General features: G+C 49.3%; 1 protein-coding gene and 1 long non-coding RNA gene across 3 annotated transcripts; both read right to left on the reverse strand.

The window, feature by feature from the left end:
* Positions 1–1,605: 1,605 nt before the first annotated feature.
* LOC101749435 lies at positions 1,606–5,152 on the reverse strand. 2 transcript variants are annotated; one of them, XR_005842107.1, is made up of 4 exons: positions 4,407–5,152; positions 3,412–3,675; positions 2,794–2,897; positions 1,606–2,413 (listed from the first exon to the last, which is right to left on the reverse strand). It is a non-coding gene; the product is annotated as an uncharacterized LOC101749435 (long non-coding RNA). The 2 variants fall into 2 exon arrangements; XR_005842106.1 differs by having other exon boundaries at positions 1,606–2,897.
* Positions 5,153–10,160: 5,008 nt separating this feature from the next.
* On the reverse strand, positions 10,161–21,300 carry CTXN1 (cortexin 1). Its single transcript, XM_040653606.2, has 3 exons — positions 21,198–21,300; positions 15,874–15,984; positions 10,161–14,920 (listed from the first exon to the last, which is right to left on the reverse strand). Exon 3 carries the CDS (start codon positions 14,735–14,737, stop codon positions 14,483–14,485), a length of 255 nt encoding a protein of 84 aa, XP_040509540.1. The 5' UTR covers positions 14,738–14,920; positions 15,874–15,984; positions 21,198–21,300; the 3' UTR covers positions 10,161–14,482.
* Between the last annotated feature and the right edge of the window lie 1,300 nt (positions 21,301–22,600).

Genomic DNA, 22,600 nt, shown 5'->3' on the forward strand with positions numbered 1-22,600 from the left:
AGAAAAGGAATGGGAAAGCTCCAGAGAAAGCATTCATATTCTTATGTGAGGAGAAAGGCGAGGACTATATCTGTTCTTAAGCATGGGTCTGGTTGGAACCTTCTTGATTTCCTTCCCATCCTCTGCTATTTCTCCACCTTTTGCTATGTGCAAACCACATACTGATATGAAAACCTTACGTTGTTCTTAGGGAGTGTTACCTTCCTTGTTAGGAACAGTGCTGACAGGAGCAGAGGTGGACCCACGGGAGGGGTTCTTGGGAACCAAAGGGAGGTGCAGGGAGAGCTCAGCCTGGGAATGTCACACCCATTGGGATCACTACCAGCACACAGCTCGTTCCCTGCTCACATCATCCTGCACATCTCCAGGGAACAGGGCAAGGAACCATCCAGGGTGGCAATGCCAAACAGTCTTAGAATGAAGTTTGGAAGAGAAACCTGGCAGGGTGTGTTTGGGCCACGTTGCCTTCCACTGAGAGCAAAACCTAGACATGAGACAGGCAGGTCAGCCCCAGCTTTGCAGATAGCAGCACCCCATCCTCTGCAGGAGATGGCACTGGAGCATCTGCAAGAGGTCAGCAGGGTGCCTCTGCTCCACATTGCACCAAAAGCAAGTCCTGGTATTCCCACTGAACAGCAAGATGTGTTCCTGCAGACAGCCCCATCTCTAAAGCTGTTACAGCCTGAGACATTTAGGGACTCACTGTGTTCTCTTTCCATCCATGTCCGTCAGTTCTTCATCTTGAGGCAGGAGCACACAAATCTTCACATCCAGAAGTTTACCAGGTGGTGTTGAGAAATGGGAACCTTTGGGTTTTGTCACTCATCACTGGCTGTAGGTACTGTGTTATCAGATGGCTGTAAGTCCCACTGTGCTGCTGGATGGTTGGCAGCATTGAGCACGGCACCTCTTGTGCTGTGTAGTACAACTTTCCCTACCTCTTAGCAGGACAGCTTTACTCCTGGCATTCCTGGCCAAGCTAGACTTACTATTGATGGCAATGGAGAAATTGCTGCCATTCTTCTCTGTCCTTACTATCACTTCACACTGACCCAAGTCTCCTTTGCTACAGCTGGAACCCCAACCATTTGTCCTGCTCATCATGGAGAGGGCATAGAGGAGAATCCATGGCCACACATGCGTGTACCTCAGCCTTTCAGATGTTTAAACAGCATCCACAAGTTTCCCCTCAGATTGCCCTGCACTAAGTTACCCCATCACCACCCCTTCCAGCATCCTTCCCCTTGGATCGCAGTTCTCTCTTCATGCTGCTTTTGCTTAGATGACATTTCAGGCTCTATCATATTTATACTGACAAAAATTGAAAGCTCATCTCATACATCACAGGCTCCACTTTATCCAACTTTGGCCGTTAAGTCAAAGGACAGAAGTGTGGTTATGTCAGTGTAATCATAGAATCATAATGCTGTCAGTCAAGTATGAGCTGAAGTCTGTACACGTCTTTGTATATGCATCCTTAGATACAGTAAATATGTACTTTTATCTAGGTCAGGATGAGCATCCTTGAAACTGCTTAATTAATTAAGTAGAGGAACTCTTAATCACAACACAATGACTAAACTTGTACTTGAAGATAGGAGCATCTTGAAAAAAAACGTGTAGTTGGTTAGCATGGCTCACATAGCCTGCAGGTAGGGAGATGAGCCCTGTCTTTAACTCACCCATTGTAGGCAGGGGGCTGTATAAGAGCAGTAGGCATGTGATAAAAATATGTATAAAAAAGCTTCACAAAAAATCCTGGGGTGTGTTGGCTTTGTGGGAGACCACCCGGCACCCAAAGTTGTGCAACTTTGCAGTATATCAGTATTCATGTGTTTGCATTCCAGCAATGGATTGTACAGTGGTGGAAGTAAAATGTGTATGCAACATGAGTATAATTAAATTAATTTGTGCTCGAGTTGCATAGTATCTGCAACCCAAATTCAGTAGGCAAAATGTGGGTAATTTCATTAGAGCTGGGTGGTCTTAAACTGCTGCTGATGATCCATTGCTGCTAATGTCTGTAGTGGTGCAGCAATCACATGGACTGTGATTTCCACTGACCCTCAGTTAGATTAAGGTAAAACCACACTCAGAGGTCCACGCACAATCATCAGTTGTAATGAGAATCTGGAAGAAATCACCGGTCCCTGTCCATCCAGGATCTCACTGGAACTGCATGTTTGAGGCACGACCAGTGTCTGTGCACCCGGAGGAAGGTCACAGTGGTGGTCATGGGCAGACTGTGCTGCCAGCAGTCCTAGCTCTCTCTGTGCTCTCCTGAAGACAGCAGCCGCTTTCCAGGTAGCAACAGCATGAGAAAGGAGAGCCTCACCTGGGCATGCAACCTGCAGCTCTGTAGCCAACTCGGGGTCTTTTTGCATCAAGGAAGGGAATGAAAAATTCCTTCAGGCTGGAAATCAAAGAGTAAGAGTAAGATTAGTACCTGGTGTACAGCAACCTACAAATGCCACGGAGGATTACATGGGCTAAGGAACCCAGAATCAAGTTGTTAGGGACAAGCGGTGTGTGTAGAAAGCTTAGCACGGTCATTAGAGTGGCTGCTTGTGTTTAGCACTCAAGAGTAGCAACTATTTCAGCAGTGTTCCCAAAACAGCCTGCGTAAGATGCAGAAGAGTTATATATGCCAGAAGCATGCAGGGTGTCTTCCAACTAGCTGCATACTCTTAACAGTGATGCTTGTGTGGTCAGCAGAGCAGTCATGTGCTAATAGAACTGTTTCCATCACAGGCATTTTCGCAGAGGCAGAGGAAGGGAAGTCATCATCTCTACATGTGGGTTGTTGGGGCTGCATAAATCCATTGCCTCCATGTGGGTCTGAATTCATCCACAGATCTGAAGTGCCTCAGCTTCAGGATGGTCACTTCACAGAGCTCCTGCAAGAAGGTTTCCAGTCTTGAGTGGGCAAGGAAGTGCCAAGGAGCTTGGTGATCTCTGGGCTGAGATCAGCTCTGTAATCTGTATGAAAGGATCCTAATGGAATGACCAACTGACACGGAAATACATCAAAGCAGAAGAAGAACTCTTAGAGAAAGGTGTGTCAAAACAACGTACTGTGAGACAGCTGTTTATGCCATAAAGTTGCTCCTTGTTCTCCAGCTCACCCAGCTCTCTGATCCTCCATTAATTAGGTAACAATTATGGAGAAAAAAAGGCAGATGATTTGGGGCACTCCTCTGCTCACTGGGACAAAACTTTGAACTCAGATATTTCTACTTTCCCATCTGTACGAAGTTATCACAGCACAACTCAACTCTCAGATTCTCATTTCCACACAGAGAATAAAGCTGGCTGACCCTCACACACAGCTTCCATGTCTCCCATAAACGAATCACAGAATCATTGAGCCTAGAGATGGAAGTGACCAGGTGAGAGTAAATTTATGCTTACCTACAGCCGTACCATAAACAGCTCGGATTCAGGAATAGCTGAGTGGAAAGGGCAGCACAGGTATCACAGCAGGTCAGATTTCCAAAGAAGTGGCTTTTTGAATTGCTCAGCTACTGCATTCTTTTCTTTTTCTTTTTCTTTTTTTTTTTTTAAACAACAAATTTATCACCTTCAAATCAGGAATAATAACTGTGCTTGCAACAATTTCTTCCCATTTGCTTCTTATCTCCTTTGTTGAAAGCGTCCCATCAAAGAGAACTGGCCCTGCAAGAGAAATATTTAAGAGTTACGTTCACAGTATCTCAGTTACAAAACAGCTTTGATTCTCTTAGCTTCTAGATAGGACATCCTTGTAAGTCTGCGTGATGAGCCAAGAGGAATTATAGAGGTCTTAGAAGTAAAATGAGTATCTCAGCCAAGCCAGAGAGCGCCATCCAAAGCAGCACACAGTAATCTCAGGCTTTTATGTGACTGATGCAGACATTTATAAGTCATAATCCCAGAAAGGTTAAACAACTTGTCCAAGGTCAGATCATGAGCAATGACAGACCAAAGAACAGAACCTGAGTAAGGACGTATGTGTCACACACCAAAAAAGTGGCTGTTACGTATAAAACACTCTACGGCAATGACTCATGTCAACTTGACCTCCAAATTCTACTGTAAGCCATACTCTGCCAATTCCCTTTTAACAAATATCTTCTTGGTAGCATTTAAAGGGTAGCATATAGATTACACGCAGCACTATGCTTTGAGTAGCACCTCTGCAAACTGAAAGCTCTGTCAATACTTCATGAGGATATTTATTCAGCAATTCCTTTTCCAAATAGCAAGTAAACAGCCAAGAATTCTTCACTCCTTCTGTAAGAAACAAACCCCAGACTGATGCATCTTCCTCACCAGTTCAGCTACTGCCCATTGGAAAGAGTCAAAGAAGCTAAATAACTGCTGCCCTTAAAATGCTTGCATGTGTGATATGGCTATAGTTGCCTTACACTGTCCTGGGTGCTGATGGGGATCCTTGAGGAGGCTGCCTAGGACAAGATGAAGGATGTTGATAGTCTCATCCACACTCTTTCCCAAATTTTTTGTCAGCTGTGCCAAGTCTTTGTGAATATGCTGTTGCAGGAAGATTGCTGAGCTGCACTCCTGTGTCTGGATAATCTTCTGCAGTGACTAAAGAGCAGCAAAAGGTGAGAATGAGCATAGCCAACAACCTCCAGATCAAGCACAAGGCATACAGAACTCCAGTCTTATCAGAAAGCCTCTTCTCCATCCTGTAGGGTGGACTCTTACCACTTGAACACACAATGACATATCTATGAGTGCACAAGAATGCATGCGACTGCGTGATGAAACCAAAACCACTCCTGGGCAAGGAGGGCAGTGAGCTTGGGTATTGCATCTTCAAAGACTGCCATAGTCATGATGATGTAACATGATGGAAAGAAGCAGCATCATACAAAGACTTCACTGCATTTCATTTGGCCACTTGAAACTACGGCGTTAAATGTGTGTGCAGGCGTATCAGAATGAAGACAACCGGGTACATGGGTCAATCTGACGCTCCCTTTTCTGTGTTGTGCATCTCCAAGTATGCAGCCAGTTTGAGTTCTGTCTTTATTATTCCTGTTGGAAAATACAGTGCGTGCAGTAACTTTTGCCTTAGCAGAAAATACATGAGGTTATTCATGCCCAGTGATGTCTCTGAATGCCATAAAAAGTGCCAAATAAAAGTACAACAGCACTTACTTTAATGTAGTTTTTGCAAATTCAGAGTTATACCATCAATCCTCATGGCTCATTCCACCTCCCAGAGGCCAGTGTGTGAGCTAATGGAAAACCCCACATGCAACCTTTCAGGTAGGCAGTATCTTCTGTCCTGAAAACACAACAGACAAATACTACATCTTTTGGCACTGAGAAAGTTAATGAATTGAAGCGTACCAGCATCGTTGAAAGCCAGACAATGACTTACAGTTCTGCCCTCCAACTTGGGAACAACAGTCAAGACAGCAACTAATCTCTGTGGGCTTGTGACACCAGCAAAAAGCAAAAATGAGAACACTGAATTCCAGTGTAAGAACAGAGAGAGAATGAAGCAGAAATCCAGGCTTTACCTGGTTAAATAGAAAACTGCTATGTACTGGATAAATGACCTCTTCCTGCCTTATTTCCTAGATTTAACAGAATCACAGAATGGCTTAAATTGAAAGGGACCTTAAAAATCATCTAGTTCCAACATCTCTGCCATAGGCAAGGTTGCCACCCAGCAGATGGGACTGCCCAAGAACTCATCCAATCTTGGGCACCTTCAGGGATGGGGCATCCACAGCTTCTATGGGCAGCAGTGTCAGAGCCTCGCCGGATTATCACCAGATCTGTGAAACCATCTGTGTTAGAGCCATCCTAAACTGTACATTGCAATGGTAAAATGGTTGGTAATACAGAAAGTTTACAGAAGGAACCACTGTGCAACAGAACAAAAATAGCAGCTAAAATATGAAGATATATTGATGAAAACATTACCTGCTTTAAAAAAACATCAGTCTCAAATTCTTGCCTCTCCTGCGGTTCAAGGGTGGCTATTTGGTCTTCCTATAGAGAAAGAAATAAACAAAGTAGTATTCTAAGAGCCATTTATGAAATCCCTGTTATTTCCTTTCACGAGCACCATCATACTGAAGCAAGAAATATGCTTGAAGGTCTACTGGAAAGCAACTAAGTTCCCAAAGCCCAATAAAATGAGAAAGGTCCACACAGGAACTAGAGAAAGCTTCTCTCCTTGAAAAATATGGAATTGGAACCTGAAAAATTCTGCTACCACGTGCCAGAATGGCTGATGAGCATGAATGCTCACGTGCCTCCAGATTCCTTGTTTGGGGCTAAATCCTAATGCAAAAAGCAGAGAAGATGGGAAAGTGTTCCTCTTCTCTTCTGCTCATACCCCTCTAACTGCCAGAAGTGGTAGGACAGGTCTTCCTCAGTATCAAACTCTATGAACACCTATAAGCTTGAGACTCTAGAGAAACTCAATGCCCTTTGGTGCATTACCAGCAAAAATTGTAGCTACACTTCTTAAGTTAAAAGGATAAGTCACGCTGAGGGGTTTGTCTGTGCTCACATGAGGAATTGCTTCATTCAAAAACAAGGATTCTTCAGTTTCATTCAAAGCCAGCCAGAAGCACTTCCCGTACCAGTGCATTCCTTCCCAGGATCTCACTTGAGACACTCTATCTTCTGCCACAGTAGACAGAAAAGAGTGGTAAGGAGGAAGAAAAGTGACAAAGGAATATATTAGTCCTTTACTGCAGCAGCTGCTCACTGGTTCCTTATCATGGACTTCTATGAAGGATTGATGGCACTGTTGGACAAAGGAAGGGCAACCGATGCCATCTACCTGGACTTGTGCAAGGCCTTTGACTTGGTCCCATACCACATCCTTATCTCTAAGTTGGAGAAATACAGATGTGAAGAGTGGATTATTCCATGGATAAAGAACTGGTTGGAAGGTCACAGCCAAAGGGTTGTTGTCATTGGCTCTGTGTTCAAGTGGAGGTCACAAGTAGTGTCCCCCCAGGAGTCCATCTTGGGACTGGTGCTCTTCAACACTTTTATCAAATACACAGACAGAGGGATTGAGTGCACTCTCATCAGGTTTGCTGATGACACCAAGCTGAGTGGTGCAGCTGACACAGTAGAAGGAAGCGATGCCGTCCAGAGGGACCTGGACAGGCTTGAATAGTGGGCACATGTGAACCTAATGAGGTTTAATGAGGCCAAATACAAGGTGTTGCACTGGGCTTGAGGCAATCCCAGATATGTGTACAGACTGGGAGAAGATCTCATTGAAAGTAGCCCTGTGGAGAAGGACTTGGGAGTCCTGATAGATGAAAAGCTGGAGATGAACCAGCAGTGTGTGCTTGCAGCCCGGAACGCCTGAGAAAGGAGTCCAGTGAGGCAGGGTGGTGATTGTCTGTCTCTACTCTGCCCTTGTGAGGCCTCATCTGGAGTACTGTGCCCAAGCCTGAGATACCCAGTACAAGAGGGATGTGGAGCAGTTGGAGGGGGTCCAGAGGAAGGCCACAAAGATGATCCAAGAGTTGAAGCACCTCTCCTATGAAGACAGGTTGTGGAGTTGGTCTTGTTTAGCTCGGAGAAGAGAAAGCTCCGAGGAGACTTCATTGCAGCCTTCCAGCACTTGAAGGCAGCTGCCAAGCAGGAGGGGGATTGAATTTTAACATGATCTGATTGTGATAGGACAAGGGAGAATGGCTTTAAATGAAAAGAGCGGGGATTTAGGTTAGATGTTAGGAAGAAATTTCTTACTCAAAGGGTGCAGAGATGCTGGAACAGATTGCACAGAGAAATCATGAATGCCCCATCTCTGAACGCATCCAAGGCCAGGTTGGATGTTGTTGGGCAGCCTGATCTGGTGGCTGGGAACCCTGCCCATGGCATGTGGGTTGGAACTAGATGACCTAAGGTCCCCTCCATCCTAAACCATTCTATGATTGTGCACCAGATATGTCCTCAAGTCTTGGTGGCCAGAAGAAGCACAGCAGCAGATCCTTCCATCTTGACGGCCTACGGCTCCGTGAGTCATTATCCTCTGGAACACACAGGTTTCCACACTGTGATCAGCCAAGTGCTTTCAGACTTGCTCACTCAAATATCAGCAAAAATATTTGTCTGATACTGCTCAGTGTGCAGAAGTACTTGGAAAAGGTACCAGTCCAAAGCTTGGTGCTGTGTTAATGAATCCCAACAGCACTGAAATACTCACACATCAGTAATTTACAACTTAAACAATGAGCTGATGTCTTCTGGTGTTGAGGTTACATCATAGAGGCCCACGCAGATGTATGGAAGAGCTATCAGTGTGCTGAACTACCATTTGAGTTACATCTCTTTACTCCACAGTGCATGGTGAGAATGCCACATTCCTCAGGGGCTGCAGGATGGGGTTCTGCCTGCACAGCAAGACAGCTGTAGTATGAACAGCCATCTCAATTAGTGCTCCTCTGTGGCTGGCACTTTCAAGATCCCCCGTCAGAACAGATGGCAATGCATTCATCACAAGAGACAGTGCAAATTTCTGCAGGTCTGGAGAGTTCAGGAGTCTGGAGTTTTGGATGAACTTTGTCACACCATCTCTTTGCTGAAAGCACATATTTAAAAGAAATGAAATCAGCATCATATTGTCCATCAGACTGAGGAGGGCTAGCAGCTACTTCCCATGCTGTGTTTTCCCCTGCTCTGAAAACACTGTTGCCCAGATCAGGGCATAACCAGAACAAAACATTCTTCCACCAATTTTTTACATCTCTCTTACCCTTATCAACGAAACATGTTTGTCACAGGCCCCCAGAATGAGGCATCCTACCTGCTGCTTGGGATGAAGATTTGAGTCACAAAATCGTCACCTTTGACCTCTCTGAAAATAGCCAGAAGCAGATGGACAGATTGTACAGCTGGATTGCTGCTAGAGGCCTCAAAAAGAAGAGCTGATGATTGAAGAGAGAAGAGGTGACTGTTGTTACAGCTGAATGTTTTCAAGGTTTCAGGTGGTTATTGGATCAGCAAGCTTCAGCAGGTGGGCATTAAAGCTCTCCCCACGTGAATGGGGTAGTGCAGACATTGCTGTTCAAGTCATAAATGAGTAACGTGACAGCCTTCAAGATGATTGTGTGTTTTATTTATGACACTTCAAGCATTCTGTTCTCATCTAGTTGGAATTGCAATGCCGCTACGTAGCACTCTGCGTGTGCCAACGTCCGAACCAACACACACGTGAAGAAAAGAACATTACTGATGAATGTGAGGGGGTCGAGATGGGCTGATACACAAACCAGTGCTGGGTAGCAGTGTCTCTTTGTGCTGTAAGTGCTGGGCTGTGGAGCAGCTGCAGAGGATGAGGACAAGGCCTCCCAACCCCCAGGGCCCACCAGGAGGGGCTGCAGGACACCCCCTGCTTATGGCCTTACCCATGGCGGTGACCCTGCCAACATTCTGTGAGGCTGCAAGGAGAGGAGCATGGCTGGGAGTGCTCAGCAGTCAGCCCCCCTCTGCCCCCATGGGAACAGCGATATCCTCAGGGCCCTTGGCCCCCCAGCAGCGCCCCCTCCTGCCTGCTGCAGCTGTACCAAAAGCCTGGGCAACAGCACAACGCCAGCAAAACGCATCACCTTGCTGCAGGCTGCAGGGCAGGGAGGAGGACCCTGGCAGCATGGGTGGGCTTTGGGAACAGGGCATAAGGACACTTCTGGTGGGCAGGATCCATGCAGCAGGTTATCCCCCAGCCCCAGGCCCTGAGATGCCTCCAGCCCACCCCACAGAGCTCTGCTGAGGTCTTCACCCCAGCCCCCTCCAGCCCCTGTCCCCTGGTTCTTTGCACAACCTCACACTGCAGCCCCGAGCCTGATTTTGGTGAACCATGAAGGAAGCATTGCAGCTCCAGAAGACCCACAGTGCTACCAGCAACCAGCATGGCTCTGGGTGAGGGGGTGAGTATGGGGCAGAGCAGAGCCCCTGCCTTGCTCTGGCTGAAGCTAATGGTGAAGGAAGCAGCCGACATAAAGACATTATGACTGGGCAGGAAAGGAAGCCAAAAGGAAACTTGCACAGGATAAGCAGCACTAAGAGCTGTGCTGGTGTGATGGGGAACACAGGGCACCTGTGTGCACACACACATGGCCAGAGCACAGAAGGAATTTTGTCCATGTCCAATCAAAACTCAGAAGGCTGGCTTAGTGAACAGTGCAGTTTACTAGCAACAGATGACAGGTTCTTTTGGATTGCAAGTGAAGAATTCACCGTCTGCAAAGTGTGTGAGGTTAACCAAGAATAATACAAAGCATGTGTGAAGAACTAAGAGTAATACAGCCTGACCACTGGCATGCTAAGGTATCCTAGGGAAGTTTCCTTAGGGAAGCACTCAGCATAGCCAAGTGTGCAAATCTTACCCAGGGTGAGTCCCTATGGGGGGAGGAGAGGCTCAGCCCATTGACAGATCCCAGGGGTGAGAGATGGCCTGTGTCTGACCTGTCTGCAATGGGATCTTCCCTAATCTTCCCTCCTTCTTGACCCGCTTTTATCATAGAATGACAGAATGGCTTGGGTTAGAAGGAATCTAAAAGATCACCGAGATCCAACAGCCCTGCCATGGGCTGCTTTCCAACCACCAGATCAGGATGACCAGAGTTCACATCCAACCTGGCCATAAACACCTCCAGGGCTCATGCTCAGTGAGGTCACACGCAAGGTGGTCACACCTTGGAGGCAGGCAGCCTTTGGGACAGTTGTGTTTTGGCATTACAATAAGCATATCATGAGCAAAGTTCACCAAAGGACAGCTTTTTGTCAAAAAGATGGCAGACTTGGGGAAGTAGTTTGGCACCACAAAGTCCCCATCCCAGCACTGCTCTTGGAGTCAGCACATCAGTTCTCCTGATGTTACTGACACCTTGGGCTGCTTAGGGAACCACTGTGGGTCACAGAACTTGGCTGTGGATCTCCACCCCGCTCTACCTTCTGTGCAATTTAGTGGCATAGAGGCTGCACTCTGCTCTTGTACACCTGTGAACGACCTGTGCCTTAATTTCCAGTGAACGATGCTACACCTTAAGCAATTATCCCACATATTCTACCCTGTGACTGCAGTCACTCAAGCTACATGATATTCAGAAGGAATGAGGAGTGTCTGGTGAGGATTATCAATCACATCAAATGTGTATGTATCTTGTGGGTATGGCAGATGAGCTAAGTGTTTCCCCATATTCCAAAATCTAATATCCACGGTAATTATCAAATTAAGGCACAGAGTGATGCGCATTAGTTAAACAGCAACATAGTAAAGCACTATGCTATGCTTCCAGCTGCAGTTGGTGACCATGTGAAAAGAGTGTCCCGCTCATGATGTTCTCCATCCTTCTTCACTCTTTCCAGGGCAGAGTGCACTGCTTCTGCATTGTGATGGACGCTGTGATCAGAGTTTTTTTACATTGTGATCAGAGCTTTCTGTCCTTTTTCTCAAACCTGCTTCAACAGCCCCTTCAAGGTCTTCACATCACAGCCACCCAACCTGCACAGGCAGCTCAGCCACCTCTGTGTACACCAGCCTGGGTCCCCTCAGCACTGCTGCCCTGCAGGGTTAGTGGTGGCCTGGGGAATCACACTGTGCTGCAAGGCTGTTGCTCCCGTGGCCACCATATGCCACTCCTCCATCCTCCATGTATGCCCCTTGCTCTGTTCCATGCATACCAGCAGCCCAGGCAGAACTGATGGCCCAGTATGCAGACATCGGGTGCATGGACATAGGGGTGGAGTGGTGCCTGCATGCAGATCTCCCTCCTGCTGGGAGCTGCTCAGGGGGCACGGCAGAACCAGGACAGTGGGCACGGGGAGATTCCATCCCCATTGACCTCATGCAGAAGGGCACAAAGCTGTGTGGAGCTGGCCAGGGGGCAGCTGCTGCTTGGGGGGTGGCTGGGCATCAGTTGGTAAGCAGCAAGTGATCGCATTGTGAATATATATACGGGTGTATATATAGTTTTCATCTCATTCTTGTTTCCATTTTCCTTTTCTGTCTTAGTAAATAGTTTTTAACTCAACCCACGGGTTCTATTTTGTTTCCAGTTTTCTCCCTCATCCCACTAAGGGGGGTAGCAAACAAGAGGCTGCATGGTGCCAAGCTGCTGCTGGGTTAAACCACAGCAGTTAGAAATGCTGTATCATACCTCATGGTTTGCGTGGTGCAAGATGGCTTAAAGCTTGGATGGGAAAACAATTTGCTCCAGAAAATGAGCCTGTCAACCTCCATCTAAATGCCCAAGGGGGTGGAATTGTCCCTGAGCTTGTGTGCTGTGCAGCAAGTAGGCACTGTGCATGGCAGTGCTGCTGGGCACTGGTTGGACTGTGCTGTGCAGTGAGTTGTTGGGCTGCTGAGTGGATGTTCTGAGTGCTAAATGCACTGTGCAGTGCTGTGCCAGTGGCAGACTACGCAGTGGTTGTGATGTGCAATGTCAGTGCTGTGTAGTGGTTATAATCAGGGTTCTGAATGCATCAGTAGTCCTTAGTTGCCCTAACCATCACCCCTCTAGACCAGCCTCTACTTAAACTCAGGTCTGTGCTTCCATTCTCTACCTGAGGTATATTCAAAGGTGTACCTCTCTTCTCCCCTGTCTCCAGCCTTATCTGCTGCCTGTACCTCAAACCACAGTGCTGTAGCTTTGTCTTGTCTTTGTGTCCTTCTCCTCGTCCTGGCTTGATTCTATGGGTAGATTTTGCACCTGGTTTATCACCTCAGCTTGTCTGACACTGTCAGTGCAACATCCAACCACCACCAGTCCTGTCCTGGTGCTGTGGGGCTGCAGCTGGTCAGGAAGGGCACCTGCCTCTGTTGTGCTGTGGTCACTCTTGTCTCCCAGCTCATGTGCCTTTGTGGAGCAGCCCCACTTTTGCTGCTTTGTGGCAGTTTTGCTGAACAGTGATTGTGCTGAGCAGAGGTCACACAACACAGGGACTGTTTGAACTGTGCAATGAATGTTTTGTGCGCTGTGTTCTGTGATGCAGGCTCTTGGCTGTGTGTCCAGTGGTGCCAAGGAAGGTGCAGAAGCAGGATCGCTGGATCTGGGTAGCAGTGTCCTGTTTCTTGGCTGTCAGTGTGATGCTAACCGTACCCCCAGTGACTCTGCACTAGTCTGGCCAACACCAAGAGAGAAGTCTCCCAAGGACTTTCCTATCAGAGCAGTGTTATGTAGTGCCCAGAGCAGCCCTTGAGCCTTTGCTTCTTTGTAGCACCCAGCAGTCAGGCCTTGCACCTTCCCCTGTGCCAGTGCTCATATGACCCCAGGAACACCCAGCGATGACTGACGTGCACCCACACACCCCAGTGCCCGATGGGACGCATCACAGAGCAGAGGAAAAGCTGTGTGGGGTTAGCACAGTGCAGCTTTATTTCCGTGGAGCAGGAGGAAGTTCTCCCCCACGGGCTCAGATCCCTTAGCACACAACTTGCCAGCCCACAGCCATACCCCACCACAGCTTTTGCTAGCTAGCCCTGCGGCCAGCTGCAGCACCCCTACTTAAGAGGCACGGTTCCCACAGTCAGGTTCCCCTGCTATGGGGACAGCCATAGTTCCCCTCACTTACACAGCCCTTCTGCTAGGCAGATGCAGGAGCACGCCCAGGCTGCCCAGGTCCTGCTGGGGCAGTGATGCGCAGAGCGAGGCACTGCTGGGTACTGCCAGGCCCGGGCTGGATGAGAGCCATCTCCCAAGTGCTGCGTGGGGATTTTAGATCCCTGCAGGGATCCCCGCAGGGCTCCCAGGCAGGTCTGCAAGTGGCTGCATGACTGCACCTTGCTCAGACCATTTCCACCAGTTAGGCAGGGAGCGGTCATGATGGTGTAAAGCGGAGAGTGGGCTGCAGGGCTGGAGGGCAGAAGGGCGCTGCACGTGGGGTCTCCATCTCCCCCTTACTTGTGGGGGGCACTTTGAGGCTGCCACACAGAGAGGAACAAAGCCAACACTTGGGTCAGGTGCCTATAAACCCCCTCACAGACAAAGCTCAGCTACAGGGAAACACACGCACACACACACTGGGCCACGGTCAGCACTCCCAGAGGACACAGACAGAGGTGACGCGGGAGGCAGGAGGAGGTGGGGGTCCAACGCCCGGCCTGGTGCAGGGCAGAGCTGCCCAGACCAGGAGCCGTGGGGGCCGTGGCCGAGGGCAGGTCCTGCCATGCCCTGCCCCGGTGCCTCCCCCTCCCCACCGCGGCACGCAGCACGGCCCCGGGGCACGGTGGGCAGCGAGACCGGTGGGGAGTCACGTCACCCCTCCGATGTACCTCGCCGAGAGTGCTGCAGGCTGCGAAGAGAACTGAAAAGTGCTTAGAAAAGAGAGAAACCCCTAGAAAACCCACCCCAGACAAGAGCCCGACCTCGCCTCCCTGCCCGCGGCATCCCTGCTGGCCCGGGGCAACACCACAGAGGAAGGGGGGGCCGGGGCCGGGGCCAGCTGGGGTGGGAGGCACTCGGAGCACCCAGGCTCGCCCCATCCCTGCCCTCTACACCAAGGCGTAGTCAAACTGGCCCCTCTCCAACCCCTCCTTGTGGTCAGTCCAGGAGGAGGCAGGCATGCGGCTGTAGGGGTCCAGCAGGATGCGGAAGCAGCGCACCATCAGCATCACCAAGAAGACGAGGAGGAAGATGACAAAGGCAAAGACGGTTTTCTGCTCGGCATCCATGCCCGCAGTGCTGGCCGGGTGCTCAACCAAGGACGGGGACAGCAGTTCATAATCCATCGTCGATGCATCATTCATGGCAGAGGTGAGGCACACGAGCTGCAAAGAGCACGAGGACAAGGAGCATCGGGGCTTGGGCAGCCAGCTCCAGCCTCCTGCTGTGCACCTGGAACACCACCTGCACTGGTCACTCCATAGCCACCAGCACTGCTAAGCCGAGCCAAGGAGCTCAGGGTTCGCTCCTGTGCAGACCGAGAGCTCCTGGAGGGAAAAGCAGAGATGGAAAGAAAGGAGGAATTGGCCACGGGCTTCAGCTAAAGAGCACTGCTCAGCTGCTAAATAATTAGAGATGGGAGAGGGCAAGGGAGAGTCTCTGTTGCCAGAACTGCAGTTATGTGCTTGCTGATGCAGCCAGACAAGCAGTCAGATATCAGAGAGAAAAGCCTGGGGACAGTGATATTTATGGCCAGAGGCTGAATTTGGTACGTATCTTCAGCCAGGAAATGTGGGAAGAGTACTTGTTCATTGAAAAGTAATACTCTCAGCTTGAAACTTTTCTTAATTGTCATTATTTTAAATCCAGCTTCTAAACTGTCAGCATTCACTGGGAGTCATTTTTCCTTTGATCAATTTAAGAATCAGAGGGGTTATTTATTTTACTTTTGGCAGCTGAAGAAGTGAGAAAGCCAACAGGGGAGGGGGAGTAAATGTAGGGAGGAGGTGCTTTGTAGAAAGTGGGGATGTTTCAAAAGGAAATCTCCCTCATCATCTCAAAGGCACAGGTTCACAAGTGGGTCTATGGTTTTCTGGCAAGCTCAGGAAGCACTGCCCCAGTGATGCCACTCAGCAGGGACACAAAGGAATGGGATGGGTGGGCAACTTAGTCTGCTAAGAGCTTGCCTCTCTCGTCATAAATCCCCAGCAACCCCCTGGAGAGGCTGTCTGCCTGCCAAGCCCAGTGCTGCAGGACCACTTGGGACCACCTGCCCTGAATCACAGGAAAACGTAGGCTGGGGACCTTAGCTGTCAACCCAAGCAGACTTCTCAGGGCTTTACCGTGAAAATCTCCCAAGATGGGCACAAGCTCAGAGTTTGCCCACTCCCACCAAGGGTGATGTTTCCGGCTGCTGTGTGTCCCTTGAGCTATTGACTGCCTTCAGTTTTGGACCAGGCCTAGAAGGGGCTGAGTCCTGGAGGAGAAGGAGAGCACCTACCTCACTCCAGCTGTGTGGGTGCGCTAGCATTGCTATTGCAGGAGAAGCAGAAGGCTGCCTCCCAACAGCCACATCACTGAGCAGAGATCTCCAGGATCCAGCTTCCTTGGGCTAGGAATGAAAAGCAGAAAGACAAATTGACAGAAGTTAAAAGGACAGCAGTCACTTAGCAGTCACAGCAGAGCAACAAAGACACTCCTGATTCAGCAAATGCTGTGAGTTCTCAGTGTCTCTTAGACCAGCACTAGATCCTGGGTAGGAGGACATCTTTACCAATGTCCCCTTGCTCCATCCTGGAGCCTGAGTGCTCTTAGTGTTGTGGAGACTGCAGCAAAAGGTCCCACTGGGAGACATCCAGGCAAGCGTGCCCCTGCCCTCCAGGCAGCAATACTGGGAGAGACTATCAGTGGGAAAAGGCAGCCAGCTATGGACCACAGCATGTTTGACATGGCTCTGACTCATGCTGAGCACCTGCTCTCTTTCCTTTATCTGCACCTCCTGGGACACCACGAGGAACAGTGCTTGCAGGCTTCAAAAATAATTTCATAACACAAAAACAGAAAAATAAAGGGCAACAGCAGCAGCAAGGTGAGAAAGATGGATGTGCTCTCTGTCCACCTTCCTGAGTCCTAGGACCTGCCTGCTGTCACTTGCAAGACAGTGACCCAGTGCCCTGTGATGTGTATAGAGGTAAGCTACTCCTGTTTCTGAGCACACTATGAATGGAAATGGTGATGGCAGCCAAAGGATGCTCTGATATCTGTCACAACTTCCAGCAGCAGAAGTGATCTGCCACTTGCTGGAGATTGGCTGATCCCCACATGCTGCACTTTTCAGTCCAGCACAGTTTGTGATCAGGGGGTGGGAGGCACTTAATAGCCAAATCCCCTTCCCTCTGTCCTTGCTTGGGAAGCCTAAGCAGGCAAAAGCAAGATTTGATAGCAAAGAAGCTGAATGGCTGTGGGCACAGACCTGGACATAGCTGAGCACAACTGCTCTCTGGTCTCTTTTCACCCCATTTGTTTGGTAATTCTGAATAATAAAAAAAACACCCTTCCCAAAATATCTTTTGTGTCTAGGCCAGACGTGGAATGTTCTCTCGATAGACATCTGTACAGCACTGTGCAGTACAGCCCAGTTCTCCCTCCGGGACAAAGCACCACCAAAACACCCCTCTCCATAGGGATGATGAACGCTGAGCTGGCATCTGTGCCAGTACTTGGCCAAGGTATCTCTTAACCCCCAGATACCAACTACCCCAAAACAGCTGTCTCTACACTTCCATGAACACCAGCTTCCCAGTTACATGTCAAGGTTTCAGATGTCCTTTGAGGTTGAGTGGGGGCTTTACCCTCATTTATCAGCTACATTACTGCAGGGAAATACCCACTGCATATCTCCAAAGGGGAACTACTTACATCCAATGTCCCTATGAGAGGATGTTTGCCACCCCTAGGATGACTCCATTCAGAAGTCCCTTGGATTGTTAAGTGCTCATCATACTGAGGTTTACGCTCACCTCCCATATATTCTCAATCTAGTGTGGAGTGCTGGAGAGTCCAGCTCAGACAAAGTGGAGCCTGTGGTTCTGCCAGATACAACCTTTTTGCACTTCAGGAGGGCACCAGGTCTATGAGCCACCTCTCCAGGACAGCACATAGGGTCATTATATCCAATGACAGGTCTCCATCACTATCTACAGGAATGACTGATTGGGCAAAGGCACATGTGGCCCTGGCAGGTTCTGGTCCATAGTGCTCTCACAAAAAGTCCCTTTGAAATGCAGATATATACCCTGATCTTGGGAAATAGTGCTGGCCCAGGACCCAACCATCTGCTGGCAGGTCTCTGTAGGAAGACCAGGACTGCTCAGCCAAGCAGTGCCATGGGCAGAGAGGGGCACTTCTCACACCTTCTCTGTTAGGGATTTTGACAAATACATCATCTGATCTTTAATGAGTACAAATTGCACATATTAGATTTCTCTGGCAGTTCCTGCCTTCCCTGGCAGCAGCTGCCCAGGCAGTCAGTTAGGATCCATCTACACTGGCAAGCCTCTGACTCTCCCTTGCTTGTGCTGTGGATTCCCATGGCGTGAGTACTGCATCAGGAAGGCAGAAGGATGGGGGTGAATGAACTGAGCTGGAGAGTTTTCCAGCTGAGCAGGAAGCACATTTCCCAGTCAGTAGAGAATGGCCAGGCTCAGAGCACCTTGCAGAACTTGGCTCCTCACACTCTGCAAGGGGTGGTCAGTGGTCCAGAGATGGATGTGAACCATGAAGATGAGGACAGCCCTGGGAATGAAACATCCCTGGGGCCTCAAAGTGAACTGACTTCTTTGCCTGGAAGCTCTTCGGATTAGTCTGATGTTGTTCCCATGGAAAGGTGGTGGTCAGACATAGGGAGAGCACAGGAGCAGATGATGGTTCCATGTGACCCAATCAGAGGGGCTGCAGAGATGATTCATAGCCTGGAGCATCTTCTGTGCGAGGAAAGGCTGAGAGCCGTGGGACTGTTCAGCCTGGAGAAGAGAAGGCTGAGGGGGGATCTCATCACTCTTTATAAATATCTGAAGTGTGTGAGTCAAGTCGATGGAGGCGGACTCCTTTCGATGGCGAACAGCAATAGAACAATGGGCAACAGGAAGAATCTGGAACACAGGAAGCTCCACACTAACACTAGGAAGAACTTCTTTCTTGTCAGAGCAATGGAGCACTGGAGTAGACTGCCCAAGAGAGGTGGTGGAGTCTCCTTCTATGGAGACATTCAAGACCCATCTGGACACCAACCTGTGTGACCTATTGAAGGAAACCTGCTTTAGCAGGGGGATTGGACTCAATCTCTAGAGGTCCTTTTCAACCCTTTCAATTCTGTGATTCTGTAATTCTAAGAGACCTTCCAACGGTTTCTGAAGATCCCAAGCTAGAGTCAGGGCCTAGAGATGTCCATGGACCCTTTCGTAATTCAATTTCATAGAGCTGAACAAAGAGCCAAGCTAAAATGTGTAGGTGGGAACCAGCTGCTGTTCCACAGGAGACATTCAGCAATATTATCCTATAACTTCCACACGCAGTGCAGTGACTTTCTTGATACGCACAGAAATTTTTGGCCACAGCTGTCAGAATTCAGACTTTGGTGGAAATAGCTCAGAGATCAAATAGACAAAAGCAACCAGACTCCTTATCATAGGCTTCTTCTCTCCCTCTACCCATTATTCTTCCAGAAATTATACTGCATGAGGCTGTGGGGCTGAAAATTGCAATAATCCCTGCAGAGAGAATTCTTCCCAAGTGCTACCTATGTATTCCAGCTCGGTGCTGGGATAACTGTGGCCTTCTGTGGTCTGATCATCTGTGATTGCACAAAGACAGCATCTCAGAGCCCAACCCTGCACCAAGAGCCCTAACGCCATGTCTTGCATTAACATGGCAGAGCATCCCTGCTTTGTGGCTGCCAAGAAGCCACAGCTGGCCAAGTGACTTCCACCAGCTGCAGCCCTCCACCAGAGGCTTCAGTGGAGATTCGTGCTTCCCATGGACACATCTGGGGTAGGAGAATTCCTATTCATAATCCTTGGTACCAGCAATGCTGAGAACAGGTCCTGCTGCAATATAATCAACCCAAGCACAAATCATGTGTCTGGAGGTGCCCAACTGACTTGTAACTGACATCAAAAATGCAGGGAGAAACATGCATATGCAGGAGAAAATACAAGGTTTTCTGCCAAATACTAGCCCTGCATTAAAGTGTTTCTCTTGCATTCAGGATGTGTTGCTTTTGTATTACCGTGTGAAGAATCAGATCTTAATTTCCCAAGAAAATGCTGGTAAGATAGTTAAATGAAGGCAGCTGTTATTTAAGGAATATGTGATTGAGTTTTATTAAGATTCATGTTCCCTTAGTAACTAAAAAGAATGCATGAGCAAGGAAATTACTAAATGGGGAGAGAACTCACAAAGGAAGAGGACTGTCAACTATTTAGCAACACTGTGGGGATATTTTTATGGGTACAAAACACAAATTAAATGTTAATTTGGCAAATGACAGATATCTAATGAAATATTAACCTTAAAAAGAGGCATGGATAGGGTTTACAGCGCAGGATGCCATCTGGTGTGGAGGGCTCACCCTTCCCACTGGAGACACCTCCAAATGGAGACTGATCCCACGAGTGGGCAGTGGCGGAGGGATGGGACCGTGGAGGGATGGGGCTCTGCAGTCATGGCACGACTCAGCCTGCTGGCTGCACTGCCCTCAGACAGTTCCACTAGCATCAGCTTATTCCACCCTCCCAGTTCTTGCAGGTTTTTGACCAAAAGACAAGAGCAAGAGCTAGCTGCTGTATGGGAAAGCATAAAAGGAATCAGTAGGAAGGGAACCCAGCTGTGGAGTCAGGGCCTGAGGCAGCTCACCAAGGCACTAGCAAACTTGTCTTAGGGTGCTGGGAGATGAAGACAGCTTTTCAACACTGTAGTTAACATAAAGAAACACCTAGCCCTGCAAAGCGTGCGCTTTAGCAGCAGAGATTGAAAAAAGACCCACATGATCGACACAACGAAGCAGAATTGTACCAGAAGTGCTGACCTATTCCAAGAATGGAACTGGAAGATGAGCAGTATTATGAGTGAAGCGGGGTTTAATTGCACTGTGTCGTGGGTGCAGTCCAACAGCCAGGGAAGGGACTTCGTTTGCACACTTTTAAATCAACGCAACTTTCTTAGTCCTGCCTTACAACAAAAGAAGACATTTACAATTATATACCAGCAGTAAACGTGAGTAATGTCTTAAGCAGAGAAAGCCGTACTAGTTTTGATGGAGGAGAGTTCTGAGGGGGGGTAAAATGCTCAAATCCACATGAAGAGAGCAGAACAAAATGTCTGCACGCAAGGAACAGCATCAAATTCATTAGGATGCTGCTAAAGCAACCCTGCTTTTCAAAGCAAAAATCCACTGTTGCTCTCCATACAAACCGATGTGAGGCAAGCTGGAGGAATATCCCAAACACCCCGGGTTCAGGGAGGAATTGGTGTGCAAAATGAGCAGGGCAGGGGAGCAATGCCACTCACACCCCCTGCTCAGCGCTGGGAGCACTCTGCTGCTCTGCAGGAGCCGGGGGTCTCACAGGACCTGGCCCCACATGTTCCCTGTTGTTAATATTCATCCCATTGCCGTGCATGGCACACAACTGCCTGTTGCAACCAGAGAGCAAACGCGATCGCCAGGGAGACAGGAAAGCAAGCACCCTTGTGAGGGCTGCGGGCGAAGTGCTTAAGCAGGGGGTCTGCAGGGCCTACCAGCTCCAGAGAGAGAGGGAAAGGCTTTACTTGCGGCACTGCAGGACTCTGTCTCTCCCTCCGCTGCCCCACAGCCGCGCTCCCAGGCCCACAGGCCCTTCTCCTCCGGAGCCCTTCTGGACCCACCTCTGGCGCTGCAATAGGGAGCTCACAGCACAGCAGATTGTTGGCAGGGCTTGCATTGCCTTTTTCAGTCAATGTTGCTGCTGATTCCCTGCAGCAACAAATGAACACATGCCACCGGGTTACTGCATGGCTGCCAGGATCAACAGAGCTGCTGCCATAGCGGGGCCTGCACAGCCAGGGGCAGCTGGAGATCCCTCTAATGAGAGGGTAAGAGGAGCTGCCTCCCCTCTTCACTCCTTTCCAAACGATTGCATTCTGCGGTGCTCACCTTTCCTCGGGAGGAAACTCTCCCACAGGATCTCCTCCTGTTCCAGCCTAGTTTTGCCCCTCAGGAAGAAAGAATTTGTAGGCTCTGTTTCCAGGAATGAGTACCCGATCCTCTGTGGAATCCATCCCACGGGAATAAAGAGACATCCACGGCACAGAGACATGCATTATAGGCTTCTGCTCCAAAACAGCACGCTGGAATGGGTTGTGGGTCCCTTACAAGCAGACTGCAGGGATGAGTGGCAGCAGTTTGTTTTCCTTCAGGAGGGCCTCCATCATGAGCCCTGCCAGCACCTCTCCATCACCTGGCCCAGCTCCTGGCTCCTGTGAAGTTCCCCAAGTCTCAGCAGGATCCCCTAACTGCACCAATGGATCCAGATATATCCCCTCATGCTCTAAAGCCTGTTCTTAACAGTCGCCTTTGGGCACCTTCCACAAGGAGTGACACTTATGTCCCACAGGACTGTCATAGGCTACACAGGTTGAGACCCTGGGAGGGACGCTCGCTGTGACCCTCCTCTGCCCCATGGGCTGTGCAGGGAGGCACCAGGGCAGAGGCTGAGGAATGCCCATCTGCCTATGGCACAGTGAACCAGGCTGCGGGGGTGTACCCACAGCCCTTCGCCTGGGCCGCAGGAGGACCACAGGCCCTTTCTGCCCACTGCCCCTTGGCTCCAGCCCAGCCCTGCAGCCCTGCATGTCTGTAACCCACACCCCCTTGTAAAAGGCTGGCAAGTCTTCTGACAACCAGCCCATGGCTAACGGGAAGGCCAGGACCCTGCTTTTTCTCTGGTCCCATGCAGCCACTGTGAAGGAGACTTGCTTGCAAGACAGCTCTACCTCAGGATTGCTGCTGAGCCCCATGGTAGAGGAAGGCAAGAAAAACCTAGGGCACAGAGCTAACCAGGCTGGGCAGGAATATGAAATGCTGAGGGTGAGACACTCTAGTCCCTAGAGGGAGCAGGGGAAGTTCTGGGGCTCTGGGATCCATAGCATCATGCACCCTGTCCCACTGATGGAGTCTGAACCATACCAAGAGT

This window comes from Gallus gallus, chromosome 28, assembly GCF_016699485.2.
Source record: "Gallus gallus isolate bGalGal1 chromosome 28, bGalGal1.mat.broiler.GRCg7b, whole genome shotgun sequence".
Lineage (NCBI taxonomy): Eukaryota > Metazoa > Chordata > Aves > Galliformes > Phasianidae > Gallus > Gallus gallus.